Here is a 24,891-nt window from a genome sequence, read left to right as displayed (position 1 = left end):
AACCAACTTAATGTCTTAAAAAGTTCATGTCTCCAAATTTCTTGTTATTTACTACCATTGTCAGCAATGTCAGTTCTACCTTTAAGAGCAAAGAAAAGGAGCTCTAAGGGAATGGTCTTGTGTAAAACACTGACTAAAGTGTTTACAGAGAGCCTGTATTTCACTGGGCTTTGATTTAAACCCCCCTAGCTGGCTCTAAAGCCTCTCCTATCTGGGCTCTTCTGCCATTTCATGGATCATGTCAAAGCCTTTGATCATCTCATGGGGACTGAACAGGTTGCAAAGACCTTCCTCCACGCCTGGCTTAGCATGGACCAGGACGTCCAAAACTCAGGACGCCTCCTGGGAATGCCCTGAGCTGCAGCACTGCACCTGTTCCACCAACCTAAGAGACCATCCAAGACTTCATCTCATGGGGTGGGGTTGGGTCCTGCTCAACCTCCTGCCTGTTCCATCTCTTCAAGTTTGGAGTGATTATACTCAGAGGGGTTGTAAGCAAATATTCAACTGCTATTTTCAACCTCTGAAGAGAGGAAAACTCTAATTCGGGGCTGCAATTTATAGTTCCATTACCAAAGCTACTGATATGCAGAACACAGGGTGATAATTGATTTGGGCTGTGCTAAGCAAGAAGTAAAAGTTTTTACAAAAAAATCTTCTTTCACAGGAAAAAATACAGGCTTGTATGCCACATACTTTTTTGTTTTTAAAATGCTTATATTTTTCTTTAAACATCTTTTCACTGGGGGAGCACTGCAAGCTCATAGCCGAGTAGAGTCATATCACACTGTGCAACCAAAGACCAAGAAAGCTCATTTTTTAAAAAGCAAAGAAAATGCCTCCTATTTTATGAACTAGAATACAGGAATATAATGTTATTTGCACATCTCTGCCAGATAAAAATAGAGGCCACAACCACAGGGCTGCTACATCATGCCAAGATAATACATAGTTAAGGCACTTGTTGGATTCTTGTTACCCAGGAAGTGCTAAAAAAATGAGGCTTATCCTTTTAAGAGAATTGTGCACCAGAATTAAATAAGAGTAAAAAAAGAGCATCAGGTTTGACGTAGGATGCAAAACCAGTGGGAAAGGACGTGGAGTACCCAAGCTCACGGAAAAATTAATGGCAGCTCTTTGTGTGATACTGTTCTGCTGGACAATAAGAAAGCAAAAAGAATTAGAAGCAATTCTATAAAATAACAACAGAAGTCCCAGCAAGAGGTCTCTTAGCCAGCTGCAGAAATTATACAGCCCCTGAAATGCTGCTTCTACTCTTTGTTTTTCCAACTGACTCAGTTATCCCGGACAAAAAGGAGACTTAACGAAGCCCTGCTCATTTACAGCTCCTTGGTGATGATCTGATGCCACAGAAATTATCTAAAGCCACAAAGAAAGCTGGGTTTAGGTAGTTCCATCCCTGCTATGGGTAGGGACACCTTCCACTAGGCCAGAGTGCTCCAAGCCCTGTCCAGCCTGACCTTGGACACTTCCAGGGATCCAGGGGCAGCCACAGCTGCTCTGGGCAACCTGTGCCAGGACCTCACCTCCCTCAGAGCCAAGAATTCCCTCCCAAAATCCCATCTAACTCTGCCCTCTGGCAGTGGGAAACCATTCCCTGTGTCCTGTCCCTCCATCCCTAGTCCCCAGTCCCTCTCCAGCTCTCCTGGAGCCCCTTCAGGCCCTGCCAGGGGCTCTGAGGTGTACCTGGAGCCTTCTCCTCTCCAGGTGAGCACCCCCAGCTCTCCCAGCCTGGCTCCAGAGCAGAGGGGCTCCAGCCCTCAGGGCATCTCTGTGGCCTCCCCTGGACTCACTCCAGCAGCTCCACGTCCTCTCTGTGCTGGGACCCCAGGGCTGAGGCGGCTCTGCAGGTGAGGTCTCACAAGAGCAGGGCAGAGGGGCAGAATTCCCCCCTTCCCTGCTGCCCCCGCTGAGTGACCGGCCCAGGCCATGGGGGTTTCTGGGTTCCCAAAGCACATGTCCGTGAGCATCAACCACCACCCCAAAATTCTTCAACCTCAGGTCTGCTCTCAAATTTTCAAAGCTGAAGTAAACTGAGGAGAACCACAGCGGAGATAAGGACCTTGCAATGACCTGGGAGGAAAAAGAAGCCTTCACTGGCCAAGGGCTGAGTTAAGCAGAGACTTGCAGGGAGAGCCTGGGGGGAATGAGGCAGAGAGTAAGAAGAGTGTGGCTCAACGGCCTCCAGAACTCCCAGCCAGTGATTAAATCCTCCCCTTGGCTCCTGAGCCTGAGCCAAACCTTTCACTCCACATCTACTGCTCAGCTCCCCTCCCAGGTAAAATGTTCCCTTTTTCTACCTTAACTCCTGTCTGAAGAGGAGACGTTGCTTTTCAGGTTCACTGAAAATTTGACATCAGGATTTAAGGAGAGCTCAGAGGGCTTGAAGGCAGCGCAGGTGTATCCACACCTCAGCACCCACCTTGGATGCACAAATATTTCCATACGAGCAGATTTTAATAAGGTAAAACCTGTGAAATTTTATTTCCTATCTCCATTTTGGGAAAGATCCTGGTCGAAGCAGTTAACACCCTACTGCAGCCTGTTTGGGTTTGGGTACACCCAGCACCCTCCCCCCATTCCCACTTACCCTCTCACAGTGCCCGTCTCCTGGTAATTCACTTGGATGAATTTGCCAAAGCGACTGGAGTTGTTGTTATGGGCTGTTTTTGCATTTCCAAACGCCTGTGAAAAGAGGGAGATCCCATCATTATGCTGGAAAAGTCACCGCCTTGCCTGATTTCCATGGGCGTCACTCACAACTGAACTTGGGGGATTTTCCTATCATTTCACATCAAAAAAAAAAAAGGGGGGGGGGGATGGGGAAATTTTGTTGAGTGGTTCACAAAATAATCCAACAAGCTGCTGGGCACCATGCTCCTTTGCAAGCTGATGCTCATGAAGAGAAGCTAAACAGTGGTTAAAAATAAAGTGTGAGCTGCAAAGAAGAGATTTAATGGTCGAAGTTATTACAGTCTGCATTAAAGCAGTGCTTTATTCATTTAAATAAATATACAAGTACTCTGCTCCAACAGGACTCTACATTTTAATGAGGTAGAGGAAGCTGCTTTTTAATTACATGTGGAATTAGGGGGGAAAAATGCTTTGAAGGCTACTCAGACGTTAGACAATGTCATACACAGCACTGGCATAACCCAGAGTATTTTCAGCATTTCAGACACCCTTGTTTCCATCTGCTGCTGTTGCTTTTCCAAAATCAAAATGCTTTTAAGTCTTTATTATGCAAAGCTTTTATTCCAACCCTGCCTTACCAAAGCACTAACTGGAGAAAGTAATTTTTGCCATTTAAAAGAAATCTCTGAACTGAAACTGGTGTTTTCAGTTGTGCCTAAATCACTTTCATAATCATCTGGACCACAGTGACAGAATCTGCCAAGCCACCAGGTCCAATTAATGCTTCATTTATTAAACCAGTTTTGATAATCACACACCTTTTCTTCTAAGTCAAATTTATTTAGGGTAATTATAATTTCAGAGATAATTTCTAAGTCTTGCTTATATACGGGCATTTTGCGTTGAGGCTTAACATAACAGCTCAGCTCCCAACAGAGTTATTCCCTGCTCAGCTATTTATTAGAAAAGATTAAAAGGGCTTGCCATCTATAATCTGAAGCTTTTCAAATGACCTTTGTGGATTAAACTTCCCAACTAAAAGCAGAATATAAAGGCCAAACGAAATGAGACCTTGTAGAAAGGGTACTGGACACGTCCTGTCCGTACATGATCCGGTTCCTTTCCCAGGCTGATTTATTTCCCAATTTGCTCAGATTTAATGATTTAAGAACCCACAGAGGTTTGCCATGGAACAACAATGAGATTTTCCCTCCTGCCTGAATACAGGGATTTGTTTAAACTCCAACTACTGCATTTGAATCTGCTTTAGCTGACTAAAGCAGGTTCTGGGAGAGCTGAAACCTGCCGAGCAAACAGGTTATTCTGGAGGGATGATTCCAGAGCTGCAGCTCAGGAACCCAGCAGAGGATTCACATCTTTTCAGGCTGTTCACATGTTTTTCTTGCTTATTCGCCCCAAAAATCCTCCCTGCACCCAGCATCCCCCCTCAACCCACCCTCCAGAGGACATCAAAGGCACCCACACCTCCCCTGAAGCCCCAAATATCTCCTGGAGATGAAAATCCAGACATCCTCTCCTCAAACAAGTAATTTTGGTATTAAAAGACAGGATGGTGTTTAAGATTTCTGAAGGATTTACCTCCAGGTATTTCAACGAGCAGAGACACAGCAAGGAACTTTAAAGCAGAATATTCAAGCTATGCAAGCGCATCACCTTATATTTAGGTATTAGTTTTAAATTGTATTAATTAGGTTATGAGCATTTCTCTGCTATGGGATCACTCATGTTCTGAGAAACCATCTTAAGGCAATGAGATAAAATTTCTATACACCTAATTAACGTTGCCTGTTAGAGAAGCAGCAAGATGAACCTGAACAGACCAAACAGGAGGCAGCACAGTTTTATACAATCTCATAGAATAAATTTTCATAAAATTTAATGAAGAATTTAAGCAAAGAACAACATTAAGGAGATTTTCTAATTCAATTCTCCATATTTCTACCCTAAGTAATTGTTCATAGAGGCAAAGTCTATTTATTAGGATGTCTTTTGGGAAGAGCCTTGCTCAGGAATCAATCTTTCTTATTCCGTAGCAAGGAAATTTAGGAGAAAACATTTCAAATATAGGAGTGGGGAACAGCAAGATTCCTCTTTTTTCATGAGCTTTCTTGGGGATGAATGTGCCAGACCACATGATATGTTATAACCCAAATGACTCCAGAAATCACAGCCCATAATGTCCCTCTTTCATGCATTTTTCTTTCGTGCTGATATAAATGAGAAAGGTCTTTGGATCCCTTCTTGTGCAAACTTCGGTGACTCTCCAGGCCCGGCACGCTGGGAATGGGCCAACAAGTAGCTGGAGAAACGTCTGGTGTTTGATTTGAGACAACTTAATACATTTTTGTTTGCTTTACTCACAGGGTTTCTTTAGCAGGACTGTTGGGCTATAAAAAAGTGCTATTAATTCAATTTGTACGTGTCTAATCCATACAGACCCGACCAGAACACCCTGTCCTCTGCAAGCGGGGCAGAATATAATAGTTCAACCTCAGAAAACGAGTTATAACTTCTCTAAAACAAATTATCTTCTGTTCATTTGATTGCCCTTTACTGACTCATTGATTCGAGGCTGCTGAGCAGCTCAATGGACAAAACTCCATAACAGCATTCCGAGGATTCTTGGGGAGACCAAAGCTTTTACTGGCCAGAGCTCAACATTTGGAAGGAAACAAAATTCAATACGTTCCTCTGTAGAAGCTGGGAGTCCCTCTGGACCCAGAGGGTGATCCAGCAGTTTGGAGAAGGCAGGAGAGAGCAGCTCCATTCCTCCTCCTCCAGCCCTCCTGCACAAAGAGATGCCTATCAGGACGAGGAAAAAAGAGGGATTAACAGTTTCCTGGCTAAATGCTCCTCATTCCTCCTGATCCCAGAGGTTTGCAGCCTCCTCGTTCTCGACTGAATATTGACGCAATCTGAATTAATTCCAGATTACAGTCAGAATAAAGATTATTTCAATGTCTTTCCTGAAAAAAGGCTTTTTACCAAACCTCAGCGACTGGGAAAACACCACGGTGACTTGTTCTCACCTGGCAATAAAACACTCTTCTACAGATCATCCAAACTGAATGTTATTCCTCCACAGAATTACAACAATACTCTCCTACAGAATAACAGCTGCATTCCCTTATGGAATAACAGCTTCTGTGGTGAAAGAACAAGTGGAAATACAGGCCTTTGCCAGCATATTTTAGGTCCCCAGCCCTCAGAGGAGCCTTTAGCCCTCACCCTTAGAGGGAAAAATAAAAACATCATCTTCTCTTTGCTGTAAAGGATAAGAAATATATTAATACACAAGAGTTTTTAAATGGTTCCCCATTAACCTGAAATGTAAATTGAATTTTTTAGAAGCCGTACCATGAATATACCAGGAGAAAAGCAAGCCTACTGCTTAAATCTTCAACTATGCCATTGTGGAATACTTATATGAATAGTTATATTCCATGAAGGGGCACAGGAGGGACTGGGAGCAAAATTCCATCAAGCTCATTAATGCCGGGGAGAAGAAATAGGTTAATATCAGACAAGACAGCGTTGGAAGGTTCGTATTCCCTGGTTTACTGTGAAATGTGGAATTCATTAATCAAATGTATTCATAAAGTATGGCTGACCTGTAACTGTGTGAGCACGATGGGAACAACTTTGCTAAAATCTATTTCCCACCAAATAACATAAATACAGAAGGATTTGGAGTACCAGGAGCAGCTGAGGGAGCTGGGAGAGCTCAGCCTGGAGAAAAGGAGGCTCAGGGGGGACCTTCAGGGCTCTGCACAACTCCCTGACAGGAGGGGGCAGCCAGGGAAGGTCAGGCTCTGCTCCCAGGGAACAGGGACAGGATGAGAGGAAATATCATCAAGTAGTGCCAGGGGAAGTTTATATTGGATATTAGGAAAAAAAATGCCACATAAAGGGTTTTCAAGCATTGGAACAGGATGTCCAGGGATGTGGTGGAGACCCCATCCCTGGAAGTGTTCAAAAAAAAGACTGGATGGGGCACTTGAGGACGTGGTTTGGTGAGGAACATGGTGGTGGTGCTGAGTGATTGTTGTATGGAAAATTTTAAAGGCCTTTTCCCACCTTAACCGCCCCCCAGGATTCCATGATGCACATCAGATGTACGTTCTCATGCTTCACCTACAGCTTCTGTTGTAGAAACCCTACCTGTGCATCCAAAAAAAAAGATGGTTTCAAACATCCCCTGTAATTTATTTTCAGATCTGCTGTTTATCTCAATATTCTATTGAATATTCTCAATATTCAATATGTTATGCTTGAACATAAAATAAATCCATAACCACCTTCATTCCAAATGAAGAAAACACATAGGGAAGAAAAACAGCATATTGGAATTTTTGAAATTTAATGTCTTTTTTATGTGTCCAGGGCATTCACAAATTTCTTCCTCCTCCTGAAACATATACTGCAGGATGATAAAGATCATTTTCCCAAGTTTTCATTCCACCTGAAACCAAGTTCCCAGCACTCTTCTTGCCCTGTTATATTGCTTTTTAACAGAAATATATTGAATTATGTCCAGAACATAAACTGCACGTAGACTACTTAAGTTAGAGCCGTGGTAAATCCCTTCCCATTATTGCTCCTGCCCTGGGAAGAGCTTTTAAACCTGCAGCTCTCACCTCCTGATAAAATCTTCCAGCCCAAATTGCTCTGCTAAAACAACCCCATTCTGATGGATCTCTCTGACTTCCAATTTCCACGAGGAGCCACCTTGATGCAGAGAGATCACGGCCCCTAAGGAAGCACCAAAGCCGAAAGGTAGGAGGTGCAACTTGAATCGCCGCAAAGAAAAGTAGCTTTTATGGGAACCCCTCATGCTGTGGTTCAACAGTAATACTGAAAATCTAATTTATAGCAGCTAAACACGACCCAAAGCGCCAACGCTTCGGGGTTTTGCTCTCTCAGTTGTGGCTCCATGCCCCACGCTGACGGACAAACCCAGCGGTGCTTTTGTGGCCATATGCACAAACCACAGATTATTTATAGTGTTTATGCTGCAATGCCTGAGCAGGGCCCGAGCCTGCCCTGCAACCCTGAGCTGCCACACACTGACCTTTAAGGACGTGCAAACGTTCCTACCTCGCTGTTCTTTTCTTCAAGGGGTCATTGCAGCGCCTGGAAGAGCAAACATGGCTTTTCCATTTCACAGAACCACAGAGTGGTTTGGGTTGGGAAGGACCTGGAACATCATCCAGAGCCACCCCCTGACACGCGCAGGGACACCTTCCACTGGATCAGGGTGCTCCAAGCCCCATCCAACCTCACCTGGAACACTTCCAGCGATCCAGGGGCAGCCACAGCTGCTCTGGGCAACCTGTGCCAGGGCCTCATCTCCCTTACAGCCAAGAATTTCTTCATAACATCCAATCTAAATCTCTCCTTTTTAGTTTAAAACTGTTTCCCCCTTATCCTGTTGCTCCATCCCTTGTCCCAGGTTCCTCTCCAGTTCTCCTGGAGCCCCTTTAGGCCCTGGAAGGGGCTCTGAGCCATCCCTGAGCCTTTTCTCCTCCAGGTGAACACCCCCAGCTCTCCCAGCCTGGCTCCAGAGCAGAGGGGCTCCAGCCCTCAGAGCATCTCTGTGGCCTCCTCTGAACCCTCAAACCAAAACATGACAAAGCAACTTAAGTTCAAGGTGTTTAGTGACAAAATACCTTTTTTTTTGTTTAAAAACTGATGATATATGGTGATATTCTCCAACATTTTAGAGAAAGTATGTCCTGGCTCTGAACATGAACAGAATCTAATCCTATAACAGTCTTTGACAGTAAACACAGCAGAACATCTCCTTGGTGGTGTTTGCTTCTTGTGATAGCTGGATTTTTTGCTTACGAGCTTCTCAAACCCATGGAGTTTCCCGTTTCTTCCTCAAAAATCAATACTCAATTTTTAAGCAGGTGCAGCAACCAAAAGGGGCATGCCTTTCCTGTCCCTGCTCTTTACTACCCACAAAAGAACCTTTCAAATACCTGACCTACAGACACTTCAGATGGGGAAAGTCCAGAGGATAAAGACACCTGGGAAATGCTGAGGAGACCCTTCCTCTCCCTCCTGCCCCTATGGAGGACATGGAGAACAGGTCTATATGGCTTGCAAGGACTGCAAAGAGCCAAGACCTTATTAAAGGGGCCTCCCCACACCAACCAAACATAAAATTTGTACCATTTATGAAGTTTAAAATGCTCTTCATGCTTTCACTGACACTTCACTGACAATGACAGCGCAACCACTGCTACATGGAATTAAACTCAGCGGGATTCTTCCAATAAAATGCACACCAAATCCTTCATTCCATAATTACAATTACTGAACAGCAGCCAAGTGAGTTCTACCCACTAACAGACAAACTCTCTCGTAATTAAACTGATGTGTAAAATACAACTCTCATGGTACAAACTATAAAACATCTTTTGAAATCATTTTTTTCTCATTACAGACAACTAAATGCCAATCTCATTTATGCCAACTAAAAACGTCTTGTCATGGTAAGACATTTGCACTGACCCTACCTGGGGTGAAAACCGAGGTCATTCAAGGACAGCACCTTCCCCCTCTGGGGAATCACGTCAACATCCTGGAATGGAGAATCACAGAATCATGGAATATCCTGAGTTGGAAGGGATGCACAGGGACCATCGAGTCCAGCTCCTGTCTCCTGCCCCTGCACAGGACACCACAATAATCCCATGTACCTGAGAGCACCGTCCAAACTGCTGGGGGTCTGGAAGCCTTGGGGCTGTGGCCATTCCCTGGGGAGCCTGCTGAGTGTCTGACCCTGCTTTGGGGGAAGAACCTGTCCCTGATATCCAACCTAACTCTTTCCAACACAGTTTCAGCCGTTCCCTCAGCTCCTGTCCCTGGTCACCAGAGAAGAGCTCAGTGCCTGGAGAAATTAAACAACAAATTTCTGGCAACAATTTGTCTTAAAATACAGGCTCAGTTACGACCACGTGTCTTTGTGCACATCAAATTTGCACTCTCCAATACAAACATGGAAGAGAAGGACTTTTAATGGGAGAGCAGCGACTTCAAGAAGGTCTGGGAGTCAACTTAGATGAAGTGCCAGTGTAATGGAAATACCCAGAGCACCATTAGGGGATAAAATACCTGAGATAAACCCTATAAGCATCACTACAACACACCCTTGTTTGGCAGATATGATGCAGAGGCTCTATCAGCTATGTAAGAAATAGGATTTAGTGTCTGAGTTCCTGGCAAACATTTCAGTGTTGGCAGAATATTCCTCCTTTCCCCATATTTAAGCACAGGATCAGACCACTGCAGCTTCTTCCTTTCAAGTGATGCTCTGGAAAAAAAGGAACTGCCATGAAATCACAATGCAAGAAAACAAAGCCCCTTAGCCTCCAACCTAAGTCCTCTTCCTGAACGGGGACAGTTTTCCTACACAAGTGCCATAATGGGAAAAAAAACCTGGCTGAGCTGGCAGTCACCAGCAAACACCCGTACAACGGATCCTGCAGGCAGAGGCTGCCAAATCCCGATGGTCTGGCAGACATTCCTGCTCCTCTGCTCAGACATTCATGTTTTTGTGAGCTGGGTGGACAGCCCTGGGAAGAACAGCCAAAGGCTCATGTTTTCCAGCAAATTCGCACACACACTGGCCAGCAAATATTTGGGTGGAAAAAATCTTCATCCTAGGCTGAGCTTTGGATTTAAAAGAAGCATCCCAAGCTGAGAAACTTGGTGTTATTACAGTGTGTCTCCAACTCCCAACATTCATATTCTGCAGCCAAAGAACAAACTTTATTCCGTCAAATGCAGGCAGCAAGTGTCCAACAGGTGCCAGGACTAAGCAAATCTCCTTACTGGTGCTTCAAATGATTTTTTCATAAGATAAAGACACAAAATAATCACAATAAAACAGCAATAGCAATAAAGTGACCAGTTGGAAACAAGTCACAGCTAAAGGAAGAGGTTTTATACTCCCCCAGTCAGCAATGGAAGTACTGTAAATAAGCACTGCAGTGGGAACAAAGCAGCACTGATTGAACGACAATAGATAAGAACCCATTAATGTATATATTCCAAGTGACGACTGAGGAGGGTATAACCTATATAACAGGTTATATTAAGCAATGCCACATCAAGCTATATCATGATTTCCTTCTCACCTTTCATAATCCCCTTATGCAGAACTGGATGAAGTGCAGCGATGCAGCACAAACTGCAGCTGCTGCAAATAAAACTTGTCTGCCATTGCCAGAAACAGCCTCATACAGTGCCAGGAGCACTGCTGGCTTCCTTTACTTTAAATAAAGTAATACTGCAAATAATGGAGTGAGAGCAGCCCCAGGGGAACTTTGGGACTATGGTGGAGGAGAAGATAGACCTGCCCTGGCAGTCTCAAACCCCCCATGGCCTGGGCTGAACTCAGTGTGGGCAGCAGGGGAGGGGAGGATTCTGTCCCTCTGCCCCACTCAGGTGAGACCCCACCTGCAGAGCTGCCTCAGCCCTGGGTACACAGCATAGGAAGGACATGGAGCTGCTGGAGCAAGTCCAGGGGAGACCACAGAGATGCTCTGAGGGCTGGAGCCCCTCTGCTCTGGAGCCAGGCTGGGAGAGCTGGGGGTGCTCACCTGGAGAGGAGAAGGCTCCAGGAAAACCTCAGAGCCCTGCCAGGGGCTGAAGGGGCTCCAGGAGAGCTGGAGAGGGACTGAGGACAAGGGCCTGGAGGGACAGGACAAGGGGGAATGGCTTCCCACTGCCAGAGGGCAGAGTTATGTGTGATATTGGGAGGGAATTCCTGGCTATGAGGGTGGGGAGGCCCCTGGATCTTGGAGCTGTGGCTGCCCTTGAATCCTTGAAAGTGTTCCAGGCCAGGCTGGATGGGGCTTGGAGTACCCTGGCCTAGTGGAAGTGACCCTGCCCATGACAGGGGTTGGAACAAGATGGGCTCTAAGGTCCTTCCAACTCAAACCATGCTGTAATTCCATGACGATGAACTGGTAACAACTTACTCAGCACCACATTTGCCTTTTTCTTCTCAAGGTTGAGGCTTTTTAGTCTCCAGAGCTCTTGATCACTTGTGTCTCATCTGCCCTGAAGCCTCTGATAAAGAAAATAAGACTTTTCTATTTTCAAACAGTCAACCATCCACATATTTCAGTGCTTTGCAGAAGACGGGTAAATTCCTGTCTCCAAAGCATCTGCCAGTTTTTAGAGCACGGAGTATTACATCCAGCTGTAGAAAGCCACCCCTCACCCGTGGCTTCGCATCCTTCCCAAAGTAACATGTTTGGGTCTTCTCATGGTCTTGGAAACATTTATATTTCAAATGACACAATACACAAACCAAGTGCTACTTTTAAAGACATAATTTCATTATGTGAAAACATCCACACAGGAAACTACATCCTGAGAACACTGTAGGACATTTTGCTGAGCTCTTGTCACCGTTGTCACCTGCTGACAGCTCTCGTAGCACTCAGGGACTTGCTGAAGCTGTGACTGACTGATTTTAGGAGCTGGTGATGACAAGTTGCCATCGCCCGAGCCTGACTGCGGCTCCCACTGCCACATCACTCACTTCAGGTCAAGCAGCTGCGGACCCTCAGCCTGAGGGTAGGTCTGGAAACACTCCATCAGGATCCTGGGAGGTTGTCTTGAAGAAGACACAACGCCAACCCCAGGTGGAGCCACAGCCCCTGCCCAGCACAGAAATGAAACATCACCCACTGCCACAAGACTCATCCCTTGCAGAGGCATCTTCACCAGCTTCCATCCTCTCCTCTCCTTAGGGAGAGGGGAATGGTCTGTTGGACAAGCCTTGGACACTCTCTAGCTTCTGGAGGAAGCCTCTCCAAGTCCCTTCAAAAGTCTATTTTTTTTACCCTTTTTTTTTGGAATATAATGATTCAACGTGGGGCCATAAACGTTTGGAAATGAAGTTTCAGCTTCCTATCACATACTTGGGTAGCCCAAAAAATGCTCGAGGAAAAATAAAAAAAATAAAAAAAAGAAGCATTCACTGCACACTCTGGGCTTGATAAAAGTTTTCCTGCAGTTTGTCACCAACAAAGTGAAAGGCAGGAGAAAGTGTCCCTGTCCTAACGCTCCCCATCTGGAACCTCTTAGCAGAGGCACAGAGCCCTGATGTATATTTGACACAGTTTTTCCTGCTTTTCCCAAGAGAAATATGTGTAATGAAGAAAAACAAAAACACGTTAGGCAGCAACCAAAACATACCAGTGTAACCCGAGCCTCAGCTTGGCTCCCGCCCCTGCTGTCCTTCCTCTCAGACCTCAGCCACTTTCTGCTTCTTATGGACAAAAAATCATCCACACCCTCCTCTCCAACAAACAAAAACCAACCAAATCAGAGATTTGCCTTTAAATCAACACAATAAAAACCACATTTGTTTTCTGCCACGTAAAAAATCTCTTGAGTAAGGAGAAGGTTAAACGTGAATCCACGTATCTCCAGCCCTTCCTCGCTTTTCTGTGGGATTATATAAATAATCTACAACTCTTCTTGATGCAATTCCAAAATTTTAAGCGTCATTGAGCAGCAGCATAAAATTTCCGTGCCTCGTACGCAGCTTGGATGAGTCGCTTCCACCACGGCAGCACTGCCGAGCTCATGTTTTCCAGCTTTTGTAATGTTCCAGTAGCCATAGGCAGCTCTGGATGTCAGACTGATCCATAAAAACACCTTTTCCCTTATTTCCACAGTTCAAGTGGTTAAGTAAGAGCTTAAAAATACTTATTAGTAAGTCTTGGGATGGACCACAACACCTGCAGGAGTCAGACTGAGGCGTAGCACAGAAAAAATTATTATCTCATTGGATCGACAGGAAGCATTGAAAAATAATTGCCTTATCAGGGACCAGAATATTTGATAAGCATCAGGAAAAACACTTGCTGGCACTGTTTTTTTTTTTTTTAGGGAGCAAAAGAGAAGTCTCAAAAATCAACATACTCCTATCAGATATTTGTGTTAGGAGAGCGTGTCTGTTTTCAGCCGTTAGGTAAAGCAAAACAGGACAATTCAACAGGTACCGCCTGTCACCTTCCCAGAGGAATTAACTGGGGGTTTCCTTGAGGCCACCATGGAGTGGTTTCCTATGAACTGATCCAGGTTCCCGGGCTGGGGGTAAATCTGACACCACTCCATCCATTCCCTGCAGAGAAGGAACAGCTGCAAGGCGAGCGCGGAGCAGCCGATGCCCTGTGGCACGAGATGGGCACGGTGCTGCAATTCTGTTTGTCATAGGAGAGGTCTCCAGGCAGGGAAGGAACTTTCACTTCCAAGGTAATCCTGCCAAAACCACCTATTTAGTTTTGCGCAATGTTCCTCAACACTGCCAAGGCCGGTATTTCTGAGAACAGCGTTTTGGGGTTTAAAGGACAAGAAAATCTAAGCAAAAAAGGAAAGCCCTGAATTAATGAAATTAAGGCAAACATGGTGAGATTTTATACTCCAACTTTCAACATCGCAGAAAACGTTTCAAAACCAACACAGATATTTTTCTGCTGTCCACCTCTTCCTAGCCTGGCTCTGCAAAATGCCAAGTGGTTGGGATGGATGTCAGGAGCATGTTTTCCTTTTCCTTTTTGGAAAAGGCAGGAGTCAAACCAAGCCCAGGTCTGGTGTGCCAGGGGAGATGTGCTGCCAGCATGCCAAGGATGCAGAGGCCTCGCTGCTCCTTCTCTCTGCACCAAGATGAGCAGCAGCTCTTCAGCATCCACCTCAGCCAAACAGGAGAGATCATGAAGTGGGGACTGAAAGCACCTTCCTTCAATTCCATGTTTTCATGTATGTATTAATAAATGGAGTTTGAGGTTGTATATTCCACGGAAGGGCAGGATTTTTAACAGCACTTCAAGGATAATTTTTTACAGCAGTCACACACATCCAATCTCACTGCAAGACTTCCAGGAGCAAAGAGCTGGCCCAAACCACCCACTCTGCATTGATTTGACCCAAAATGGAGCAAACCAGAGGAAGGAACACAGTCCAAATTTTTACAGCAGCATCCAAGTGCAATTGAAGCTCTATCTGGGATCTCCCCCCACCAGCTGCTGAGATCTCTCCAGATGTGAGGAGGGCAGGGAAGGGAAGCAGGAAGAAGATGCCACGTCACTGAGAACATCTTAGACCAAATCAAATCTCCAAAAGCATTTAATTTTGCCATCTCCTTAGTCTTTGTGCATAATATTTTGGGGAACACCAGCTTTTCAAACCTTCCTGCCCTCCAGAAGAACACAGGATAACATGCATGTGCAACAATGCATTGAAAGTACAAATATTCCAAAGAAAGGTGCAATGGATGAAGTGCTGGTGATCTGCTGTGTCGGGAACTGTGCATGAGTGTTTCCCTCTACAGTTGCCAGCAGGAGAAACACAGCAGATACACTTGGCAAATCCACAGGGCATTGCTTGCTGGAGCAAACGGCAAACCAGATTTCGTTATCCAATTAATTTCATGTGAATATGCAAGGCTTCATTAGAGCACATGCTCATTAATTTCTCTCTCCTCTGATTTCCTGAAGCGCTGGTTTCCGGTACACAAGTATTGTACCTCTCATTTCTTTTAACACTTTTTCTGTTTCCTTACCCCCACACAGCCTGATTGTTCCCTACTCTGATGATATTCAGTCCCTCTCCACCACGGTGTAACTAAACAAAACATATACAACTCCCTTGTAGAAATTTGCAGCCTCTACAACAGTAAAATTCAGAACAGCATTTCTTTGTTCAACCTTTGAAGAATCACTAAAGTGTGTTTAAGCCTTTTAGTAAACCTTACGTAATTAAATATATAGCAAATAAACTAAAATCACAACCTGATGCTGGTATCAAAGTAGCTGTGATAGGAGACAGAAAGAGGTGGGAAATTTTGTAGACAGATGTTAAGAGTATCTCTAACTAGCCTGATAGGAATAGCTGGAAAACCCAACCAGGATTTGAGTACATGTCTTCTGCCAGGCTGAGACAAACCGCAAAGCTCAAGTACAAATTCAGAGTATTTTTCCTCAATTTAGCAAGAGATTCATTGGTTGAACTTAATGGGAAAAAACAATCCTTAACCAGAGGAGCCCAGGGATGTGAAAAGGCAGAGGAAAAACAAGCACTCCGTGTGCTGAGCAGCAATACATAATTTATAACCCAAATAAAACCACATTTCCATCTATTATTTGGAAGCAAGTAGTGACCTAACACGCAGCAGCACAGCACAATGAAGACTGGGCCGTTACTAACTACACTTGGTTTGTAAAAATGAACAGAGAACCAGCGTTTATTTGCAAGGAAAGGAGCTGTTGGCACTCTGGCACTTGCTCCAGAAGCGAGGCTGGAATACTGGAGCATCCCTCCCTGCAGGGCCAAGGCCAGAACAGCACCCAGAGGCACAACCCCAACTCCCACCCAGGACAAGCAGCACCCTTATAAGACAGAGCATCTCCAGAGGCTGAATGTCTTGGATCACAATGACTGACCCAAGACAAAATTTTGTGTTTTCAATAAAAAGCAACACATCCAAACCCATTGTTTTGATGTCCTAAATGTCTCTTCATACGGCAGAACAAGGGAGGTGATGGTTTACACGACTTCAGTCAAGCTCAGCCGAGTGCATGCAGAAGAACCAGACCTGCCAATGAAAAAACAGGCTGGAGGGAGACTTAAATCCAGATCTCACATTTTCCAGCACCTATTATCCACTTCCAAAACCTTTATTCCAAACCTATAAAGTCACTGCTGAGAGGTGACAACCTCATCATACACCACCCAATTCTCAAGATGATGAAAACAACAAGGACATGATCTCTCAATTGGTCAAAATATCTCCACAAATATCTCCTAGAGGGATAAAATCTTTGAAAGATTTTATGGGTGTAGAGCTGAAAGATGCCTCCCTCGAATAACAACACACACATCATCCTGAAAGTGGGAATAAAGCAAGGAGCTCAACCACTCTTGTTGCATTGAGATGATGTGAATTTATTATTATTTCAACCTCCTTTTTTTTTTTTTTTTTTCTGTTTTTGCATTAAAAAATGCATGCAGGAGGTAGCAGGAATCACTGGATTGCATCTGTTTATCCTGGCTGAGGAAGATGGGGATGCTGCTCCTGCTGGCTCACTCAAAGCAGCTTTATAATCCCCAACAAAAACACTATCAGTGCTAACTAAGGAGCGATTTGTTTGCATCTTTCAAGAGAGTATTAAATGTATTTCTTTATTGACCTTAATCAGCAAGTGAAGTACTACATTAAAAAATTAAACTCATGTGAAGACAGCATTTCTTCTCTAAATAGATCTGCCTGCAGTTCAGGAGGAGGGTGGAAAAGGAAACTAAAACACTGACAGAAAGAAACCTTTCTTTCTCTTGCTGAGCCTCATCCTCTTGTTTATAACTCCCAAGGAGAACAGCAGCACGATTGTCCTACCTCGTGCTGGCCGGATTTCAGCAGGAAGGCTTCGCTCACCCGGTCTCCGGCATCCGATAGCGAGGGCTTTCCCCGGCCATCTCTCTTTTTTACTGTTCCTTCTTCCCCAGCTCCCCCCCTTGGATGGCATCCAGGATAGGGGAGCTAATGATAATTTACCAGTTGCCCATGCTAAAGTCACTATTATAATTAAAACCTAGGTGGGAATTGAAACAAGGCATGAAAAAATAATCCCACAGTATCAGGGGCTGGACAAAAAAAAAGGGGGAAAAGGAGGGAATTGGCGCTAAGAAGCTCTAAAATCTAAGTTTGATGATAAGTGATGCTGAGAATCAACATCACCTTCAGAGATTCCCACCTGTATTGTGCTGTGGCCTGGGACATTCGGCACAAATACACAGGGGACACTACTCCCAACTGTATCAAGACCCTGATCCAGCCTACAAACATATGGTTTGGGGGTTGCTACTGTATTTGCAATCCTTCCACTGCCACTTTAGAAAACAAATGCATCAAAGATAACTCACATGAGACGTAGAAGGAGGGAGGGAAATATCCATGTTGAATTACCCACACATTTAAGTCCTGAGTCACTGAACTGTCCACCTCCTGCATCCCCTTAACCGAAGCTCTGGCACCAGCCCCCCGCAAGAGGCACAAAGTTAAACTGAGTTGATCCACGGAAAGGAATGGGATGGGAGAAAAAAATAAAAGACTATGATTTTTCCTGAAAGCACTCTGAGCAATTGCAGGTACCTTGCTCCAACTGCATCCTTGTCCTCAGAAATTTGGCTCATAAGAAACTGAAGTGTGGATCTGGCAATCAGGGGTGAAGTTGAATTAATTGTGGTTTGAATCCAGTCAAATAAATCAAAGTCCTTCCAACCCTGCCCATTCCATGGTTTCATTAAATGCAGGGACTTTTCTCAAAACAAGAAACTTATAGTAAGCTCAAGCCTATTTTCTATTTTGAATTTCCAGTTGAAAGCCTGAAATTTAATTAAACTCTTTGGAAAAATTAGTGGTTAAGATCTTATGACACGATAACCATAAAGCAATTTTAAAATTACAACCATTAAATCAAAATATAGACTTATGGCTCCTTCAGTATTTCTCTCACAGATCCTCATGCCTTAATCCAGGAGATGAGCTGTCCTTCTTATTAGAAAAGCTTCTCCCAGTTCCATTTCTCTTGCTGAACAGACATGGTTAACATAGAGAACTAGAAATATTTTGCTTACTCATAATTCTATCTTAATGAAGCTTTCCCAGCACCAAAAACTCACTGAGGGGAGACAACCTAACAATCCACAAGAGTTTTGGAGCCTAGATGGAACAAAAAGTCTGCCTATTCCTCAAGTACCCCCAGCCCAACAGGGTCAATCTGCACGGAGCAGGACAAATGCTCCATTTGCTAAGAGCTCATGGATGTCTTTAAAAGCCCAGCGTTCAATAAAGTGCAGTTAACAAACTTACTCCAGGGGGCCTCTAATGTGATGGGGATTAAGCAGATGCTGACCCACGCTGGTCTAAACTTGAAAATGGACCTTAATGACAACCTTATTCTGATTTAGAGGGACAGACAGAAAGAAAATAATGCCCTTTGATTTCATATTTCTATATCTCATGTATATATTATACTTATTTTATATTTTTATACCTCGTATGTCATATTTTTACCAATATATTTGGTACACCTAATGTATATTTATTTTCTTTCAATATATCTAATATTTGACAATTTAGGGAATGCATTTTTGTTGCAGGCTAACATGATGCAGGTGCAGCCACATCCTTAACCCCAGAGCAACCACGGCCAATCCCACTGAACCAAGGCTGCTCCCATCAGTAAAATCCCACGTGCCCCAGTGCCCTGCTGATTCATCACCTGGGGGATGCACCAAAAATCAGAGTAATCTCAACTCACATTATTTATCATTTCAAGGTCTTCCAAGGAAAAACATGGCACTTGGTCCTCATTAATCACGTTGTCCATTGGACGATGCATTAACTCAAGCGTCCAAGTGAGCGTCCACTGTCGATAAACCCTGCTGATAAATCTAATTAACACCAGCTGAAAACCAGGCAAATATCAATATTGTCTTTTTTTTTTTTTAAGCATTATGTTTTCCCCTAGTTTCATTGAAATTATTTGGCTTTCCTGCAGCAGATGAAAACCAGATGTTGCAGAGCGGGAAGGGCTGCACGAGCCAGCACAAAAACCCAGGACGACAGCAGGCAGGTTGCACCCATTCATTACCCACATACTTCCCTTCTGCCAGGAGGTTATTTCTATTGCATCTCTGTGATTACAAATATTATAATTGTGATGTAACTCTAGAAAGCCCCGGGTCGTCCCTCGCAGCCCAGGGCCGCACGAGAGCCGAAAGGCGCCAGCAGAGTTTCTTTGTGCTGTGTAAGCACTTTGGAAAGCCTCACTCCCATCTCCCAGCCTTAATGCCAATATTATGCTTTGTAATCCCTCCTGGAGCAGCCCAAGATCAGCATTAATCCAGTCTTAACAGCTCTTGGATGCCCACTTTTTACACTGAGAATATTCAAGAAGGCAAGGAGTTTGTGTGCATGGACACAAGGCAATTTAGGAAACGTCACTGTGCAAAACTGAAGGTGCATCCCCATCCCCCTGATTTGCAGCACAAGTGGAGGAGCAGGAGTTGGGTTATTTATCATTTTTAGAAGCTACATGATGCAAAAATGGGGAGCACTGGTGGATTATGGGTGAATTTAGACTGACTGGCTGTATGTGCCAGCAATGGAAATGGCAGGTGACCCTGTGCTGAATTTTTAGATGTATTTCCCAAGCCAGAAAAGACTTTGAAGGTCTTTCTCTCTCCACAATATCATTTTTAACCATTTAATTTTAATCTAACATGTCTAGCAATAGAATATTCTAATCTAAAGCAAACATTCTGTGGCAATCTGGACAGGATGAGGGAGCAGGTCTTTCTGAGGTTCAATTTGCAGGGAAAAAAAAAGAAGGAAGGGGGAGAATAAGCCTTATGCTGGATTTGCTACACAAAAATCACTGCCCAGCAACACTGACAGCACTGCTGGGATTTACACATCATCAGCATCCCAGTGTTCAACAGCTGCTATTCCAAGGAATCCTCTGAAATTCCTTTAAAACTGGCTTAATTCATATGAATTTCACCTCCCAGTGATGTAACCATGTACTGGAGCAGAATCTTCACTTGTACCAAATGTGCAGCAAACACACCTCACCTTTCATTAACAGATGCAGTAATTAACATATTGGACAAATTTCCATTTCTAAATACTCTCAAAATATTTTAATTGTCCATGACAGCTGTGCTTTTTCATAGCATAAAGGCTTTCCCTGAGTTATAGCTTGAGAATTAAGTTAAAATAAAACTTTCAACATTCACATTAAGCCAGAGAATGAAGTGGAGTTTTACCTGAGTAATTGTTTGGAGATTCCATATGACACCTGAGACGTTATATTATTATTGTTATTATTATTATTATTATGTAATTATGAATGCCTGTAACACCAGCAATGCAGATCTGGTTTTGTATATTTGTATACAGCTAAATTGTTATTACATAGATTATTACAGGATATATATATATATATATATATATATATATATATATATATATATATATATATATATATATATATATATAAATTTGGACTACTCTGAGTCACCTGCAATGCAGATTAGGGTGTGTGTGTATATGTAATTACATTATTATTATACATATTATTATTGCATATATTATAATATATATTATTACACATATATTATGGCATATATTATAATATATGTATTATTTTGGACTTCTATGTGACACCTGCAATGCAGATTTGTCTGTGTATTCATATAATAAATATTATAATACATATATCAGTATTATAGGAGATTCTAATGTATTTTATGATTATTCCTATAGGAGATATTGAGATATATTATTATACAAGTTGTTGTTATTTATTTATTGATTGATTTGATTTTGATAAGACACCTGCAATGCAGATTTCTACCTGCTTGTGTATGAAGCATCCCAAAACTTCCAAAATCCCATCGCAGGTTTTCCTCCAGCGCTTATTGGGAGAGACTAAAATGAACTGCTCATTATAGTTGTCCCTGGATAGCACATCCTGGCGCTGGCCATTGCCCACAGTGAGCTTTTGCAGGCTGATTGTGTGCATTCATCCACTCCCGATTAACAGCTCCAGTGAAAAGCGCGGAGCAGGGGAAATCGAGCGATCTGGAACGCGACGGACAAAACAAAGAGACAGCAACGGAACGGCAGAAAACAACTCCCAGGTCGGGTTTGGCAGTGGGTTGGGATTAGATCACTGCGAATCCTAGCTTAAGGAAAGCTCCAGCATGAATTTCCTGACGAAGGTAAAAAAGCCTGGCTCAAATTTATGACCTGCTGGCAAGGTTACCTCTATCCCAGAGGCCTCCAAATACCAGGAACACTCTGGCCCAGAAACACGGAGTTCAGCCTAATAATTCAAACACATTCCTCTGAGCATCGCCAGCTCCACGGCTGTAGCCTTGGAGATGAAGACAAACTCTGATGTTTCCAACTCGGCATTTTTCAAAGCCCTAAATTAAACCAGAAAAGGGTATTTACAAAGTTTGCACAGTTTCCTTTCAATGAAGAAGTGGATATGAGCCTTGTAGAGGTTGTTCTAGGGAGACAACATCAAATCTTCCCCATCTCCAACCGATGGAAACCACTCCACCTGTATTTGCTGAACAACAAAAAAACATTGCATTTTCTGCTCTTCAGGACAATTTTCCAAATCTCCATAATGATAGGATAATACAATTTATAGACATGAGAAGAAAACCCTCAACTGAACCCCACAATTTCCCACAGGAGAGACTCAGGACTACTCCTTACACCTACCAGCCTGTATGAAGAATATTTGGAAACCTGAGAAAGCACTAATTCTTCAAAAACTGGTTTTGTGTTATAAAATCTGCTTTGTCTCTTTCTCTTTTGTTTCTTCATTTATTTCTTTTTTATTTCTTCTCCAAGAACATCAGATGTTTTGCTGAAGTCTGGATCTGCTCTGCTTTGGAAAGCACTCAAGCAACAAATATTTAGGAGACAGCTCCCGCCCAACCCAGCACACCAAAACTTTGCTTCCCAAACCTGTTGTTTCTCAAAAGAATACTTTGATTTCTTTGATGATAAAGCAAATTAAGTATAAACATTTTATCCTTATGTTGGACATGAGCATTTTTAGCCAGCTGCTTTCATTCTGCTTTGGTATCCTTCACAGAGATCCTTGGCCAAGATTTTTCTCCCAATTAAAAACCTTAAGTAAATCTGCCTGTTTTGAGACAATCAGTAAATCTTTTGTCTATACCACAAAGTCACTGCACAGGAATCACGTTCCTTTGTTGCTATGTCTTCCTTTCAAATGAGAATAGTGTGGATCTGAACAACATGGGCAAAAAAAAATTAGATTTTTAAAAAATTACATTATGGGCAGAAATTGCTCAACTTTTCCTTTTTTTAATATATATATACACACATATATATGTTCTAAAACTATAAATAACGTTTTTCATAACAGCCAACAATCCTGATTTGTCTTGTGCTGTGCTAAATTTTTAATTTTTTTGACTTTTAATCAATATTGTATCATCTTTTCCTTTATTCAGGCTTTCCTTATGGCTGTTGGTAGTCAAGCTGACCCCAAAAACACCCATTCACACTCATTAGATGAAGATTGTGCCAATTTCGGAGAACCCAGAACTACAGCTGCCTGCAAGTGGTGGGACGAGCAGGCAAGTCTCATCCTGCCTTGCCTCATATCCTCCAAGGGCTGGGATGAGGATGATGTGAAGCCTTCATCTGTTTCAGCCCAGAGATCCTTGTTGGACAGGAGGAAGACATCACTCTCCATGGCTCTTCACTCCAAAACAGGAGGTGCTTCCCTTCAGTGCACACCATCAGGAGTGATGGTGGGACACCAATCACCCAGGGAGAGAGAGCTTTGTTAACTCGCTGATGCTAAACGGACATAATTTATTTTTTATACTTTATATGTTAAAAATAAATGATCTACAAAAGGTCTCCACTGTTCTAAACTCTTCAGATTCTGCTTGTCCTTTCATCTTCCCTATCACAGCCTCTGCCTGGAGAAGTCCAAATCCCCAATCACAGTGACAAAGCCAAAGGCTCAACTGTCTGGCACAACGTTTATCCTTCATCCATCTTAATTAAGGGAATAGAAGGGAGCTGCAACCTGCTGCTGCCATTAAGGCAGATCCCTTCCGCAAACACGGCAAACAATGATTTTATTTGCCTACCCTGAATTGCTGCCACGAGCTCCTGCAAGACTTGTGCAACGTGGGATTGGGAGAGGATTGTTCCACTGCCCTCCGCTGAGCTTTAACTTAACCTCTACGTAATATTTAACCTTAAACAGCAAACAAATCTGAGCAGCTCCCTGCCTCTGCCTCCCTGAAGTGCCTTGCTTCTTTTAACTGATTCCTCTTGGATTTGGCAAAGCCATTGGGGCAAATCAGGAGGCGCTTGGTTAAAATTCTTTATATCCTTAAGATGTTGAAACAACAAAATGCAACCCACATGCTGTAGAAGAGGTGGACAACAACGGCCATCCCAGCAGTTCCTGGGTTGAGGCATTTTCAGTGACACAACCCTAAACAATGACCATCATCACACTCCTCAGTGAACGCACTGACTTCTCTATTCCCACAGGAATCCCATGGGAAAAGAAGATGTACGCATTGCATCACTGCAGAGCTGCAGTTATCACAGAATCACGGGGGGTCAGGCTGGAAAAGACCTCTGAGATCATCAAATTCCATCTGCGACCGACCACCAGACGAGAGCAGTGAGTGCGACGTCCAGTCATTCCTTCGCTGCCTTCAGAGATGGAGACACCACCTTCCTGGGCAACCCATTCCAATGCCTAATCACACCTTCTGTGAAGAAATTCTTCCTTATGTGCAACCCAAACCTCCCGTGAGGCAGCTTAAGACAATGTCCTCTTGTCCTATCCCTAGTTTCCTGGGAGCACAGCCTAACCCCCACCAGGCTGCACCCTCCTGTCAGGGAGTTGTGGAGAGTGGAGCAGGTCCAGCAGAGGCTGCAGAGATAAGGAAGGGCCTGGAGCATCTCCCTGCTGAGGAGAGGCTTAGAAGGCTGGGGCTGTTCAGCCTGGAGAGGAGCCCAGCTGAGAGGGGCCCTCAGCCCTGTCTGTCCCTGCGTGCGGGGAGGGCTCCAGCTCTGCCCCGGGGCCCAGCAAGGCACCAGAGGAACAAGCAGGGACTGAACCCAAGAAGCTACATCTGAACATGAGTAAGAACTTTTTCCCTGTGCAGTGATTGAGCACTGGAACAGATTATCCAGAGAGGCTGTGGAGTCTCCCTCACCAGAGATGCTCCAGCGCTGTCTGGACACAAGCCTGTGCCCTGTGCTCTGGAATGGCCCTGTCTGAGCAGGGAGGTGGGACCAGGTGACCACCGTGGTCCCTTCCATAACTAACCACACTTTCCCAGTCTCCCCACTGTATAAAATAAATGATAATAACAATTTCTTGTTACAAATAGTCATTCCTGCTCTAAAAATAAGAAAGCAGAACCTCTCTCTCTTGAAGACATGAAGGACAGAGTGAGAAAGTTGTATCTGCTCCCTTGGTATACAATTTCTGAGCTCAGTAGGACACCTTGTCATTGAGCAGTCAGGAGAGGGATTTGCTCCTGGGGCAGCAAATCCAAATGCTCTCCCAGGGGTGTTTAGGGGACAGCACTCAC

General features: G+C 43.8%; 1 protein-coding gene across 2 annotated transcripts in view; it reads right to left on the bottom strand.

The window, feature by feature from the left end:
• MYO9A (myosin IXA) overlaps nucleotides 1-24,891 on the bottom strand; it is a 171,909-nt gene that overhangs the window by 108,484 nt on the left and 38,534 nt on the right. For both annotated transcript variants that reach the window (XM_066196002.1, XM_066196003.1), the window contains exon 3: nucleotides 2,612-2,706. In XM_066196002.1, the coding sequence (XP_066052099.1) occupies nucleotides 2,612-2,706 (95 nt within the window). The remainder of the gene's footprint in view (nucleotides 1-2,611; nucleotides 2,707-24,891) is intronic.

Source organism: Chamaea fasciata, unplaced genomic scaffold, assembly GCF_029207755.1.
Source record: "Chamaea fasciata isolate MVZ Bird 193981 ecotype frontalis unplaced genomic scaffold, bChaFas1.0.hap1 SCAF_14, whole genome shotgun sequence".
NCBI lineage: Eukaryota > Metazoa > Chordata > Aves > Passeriformes > Sylviidae > Chamaea > Chamaea fasciata.
Note: the sequence above shows the minus strand (reverse complement) of the source record. Positions and strands in the feature narration are given on the sequence as shown.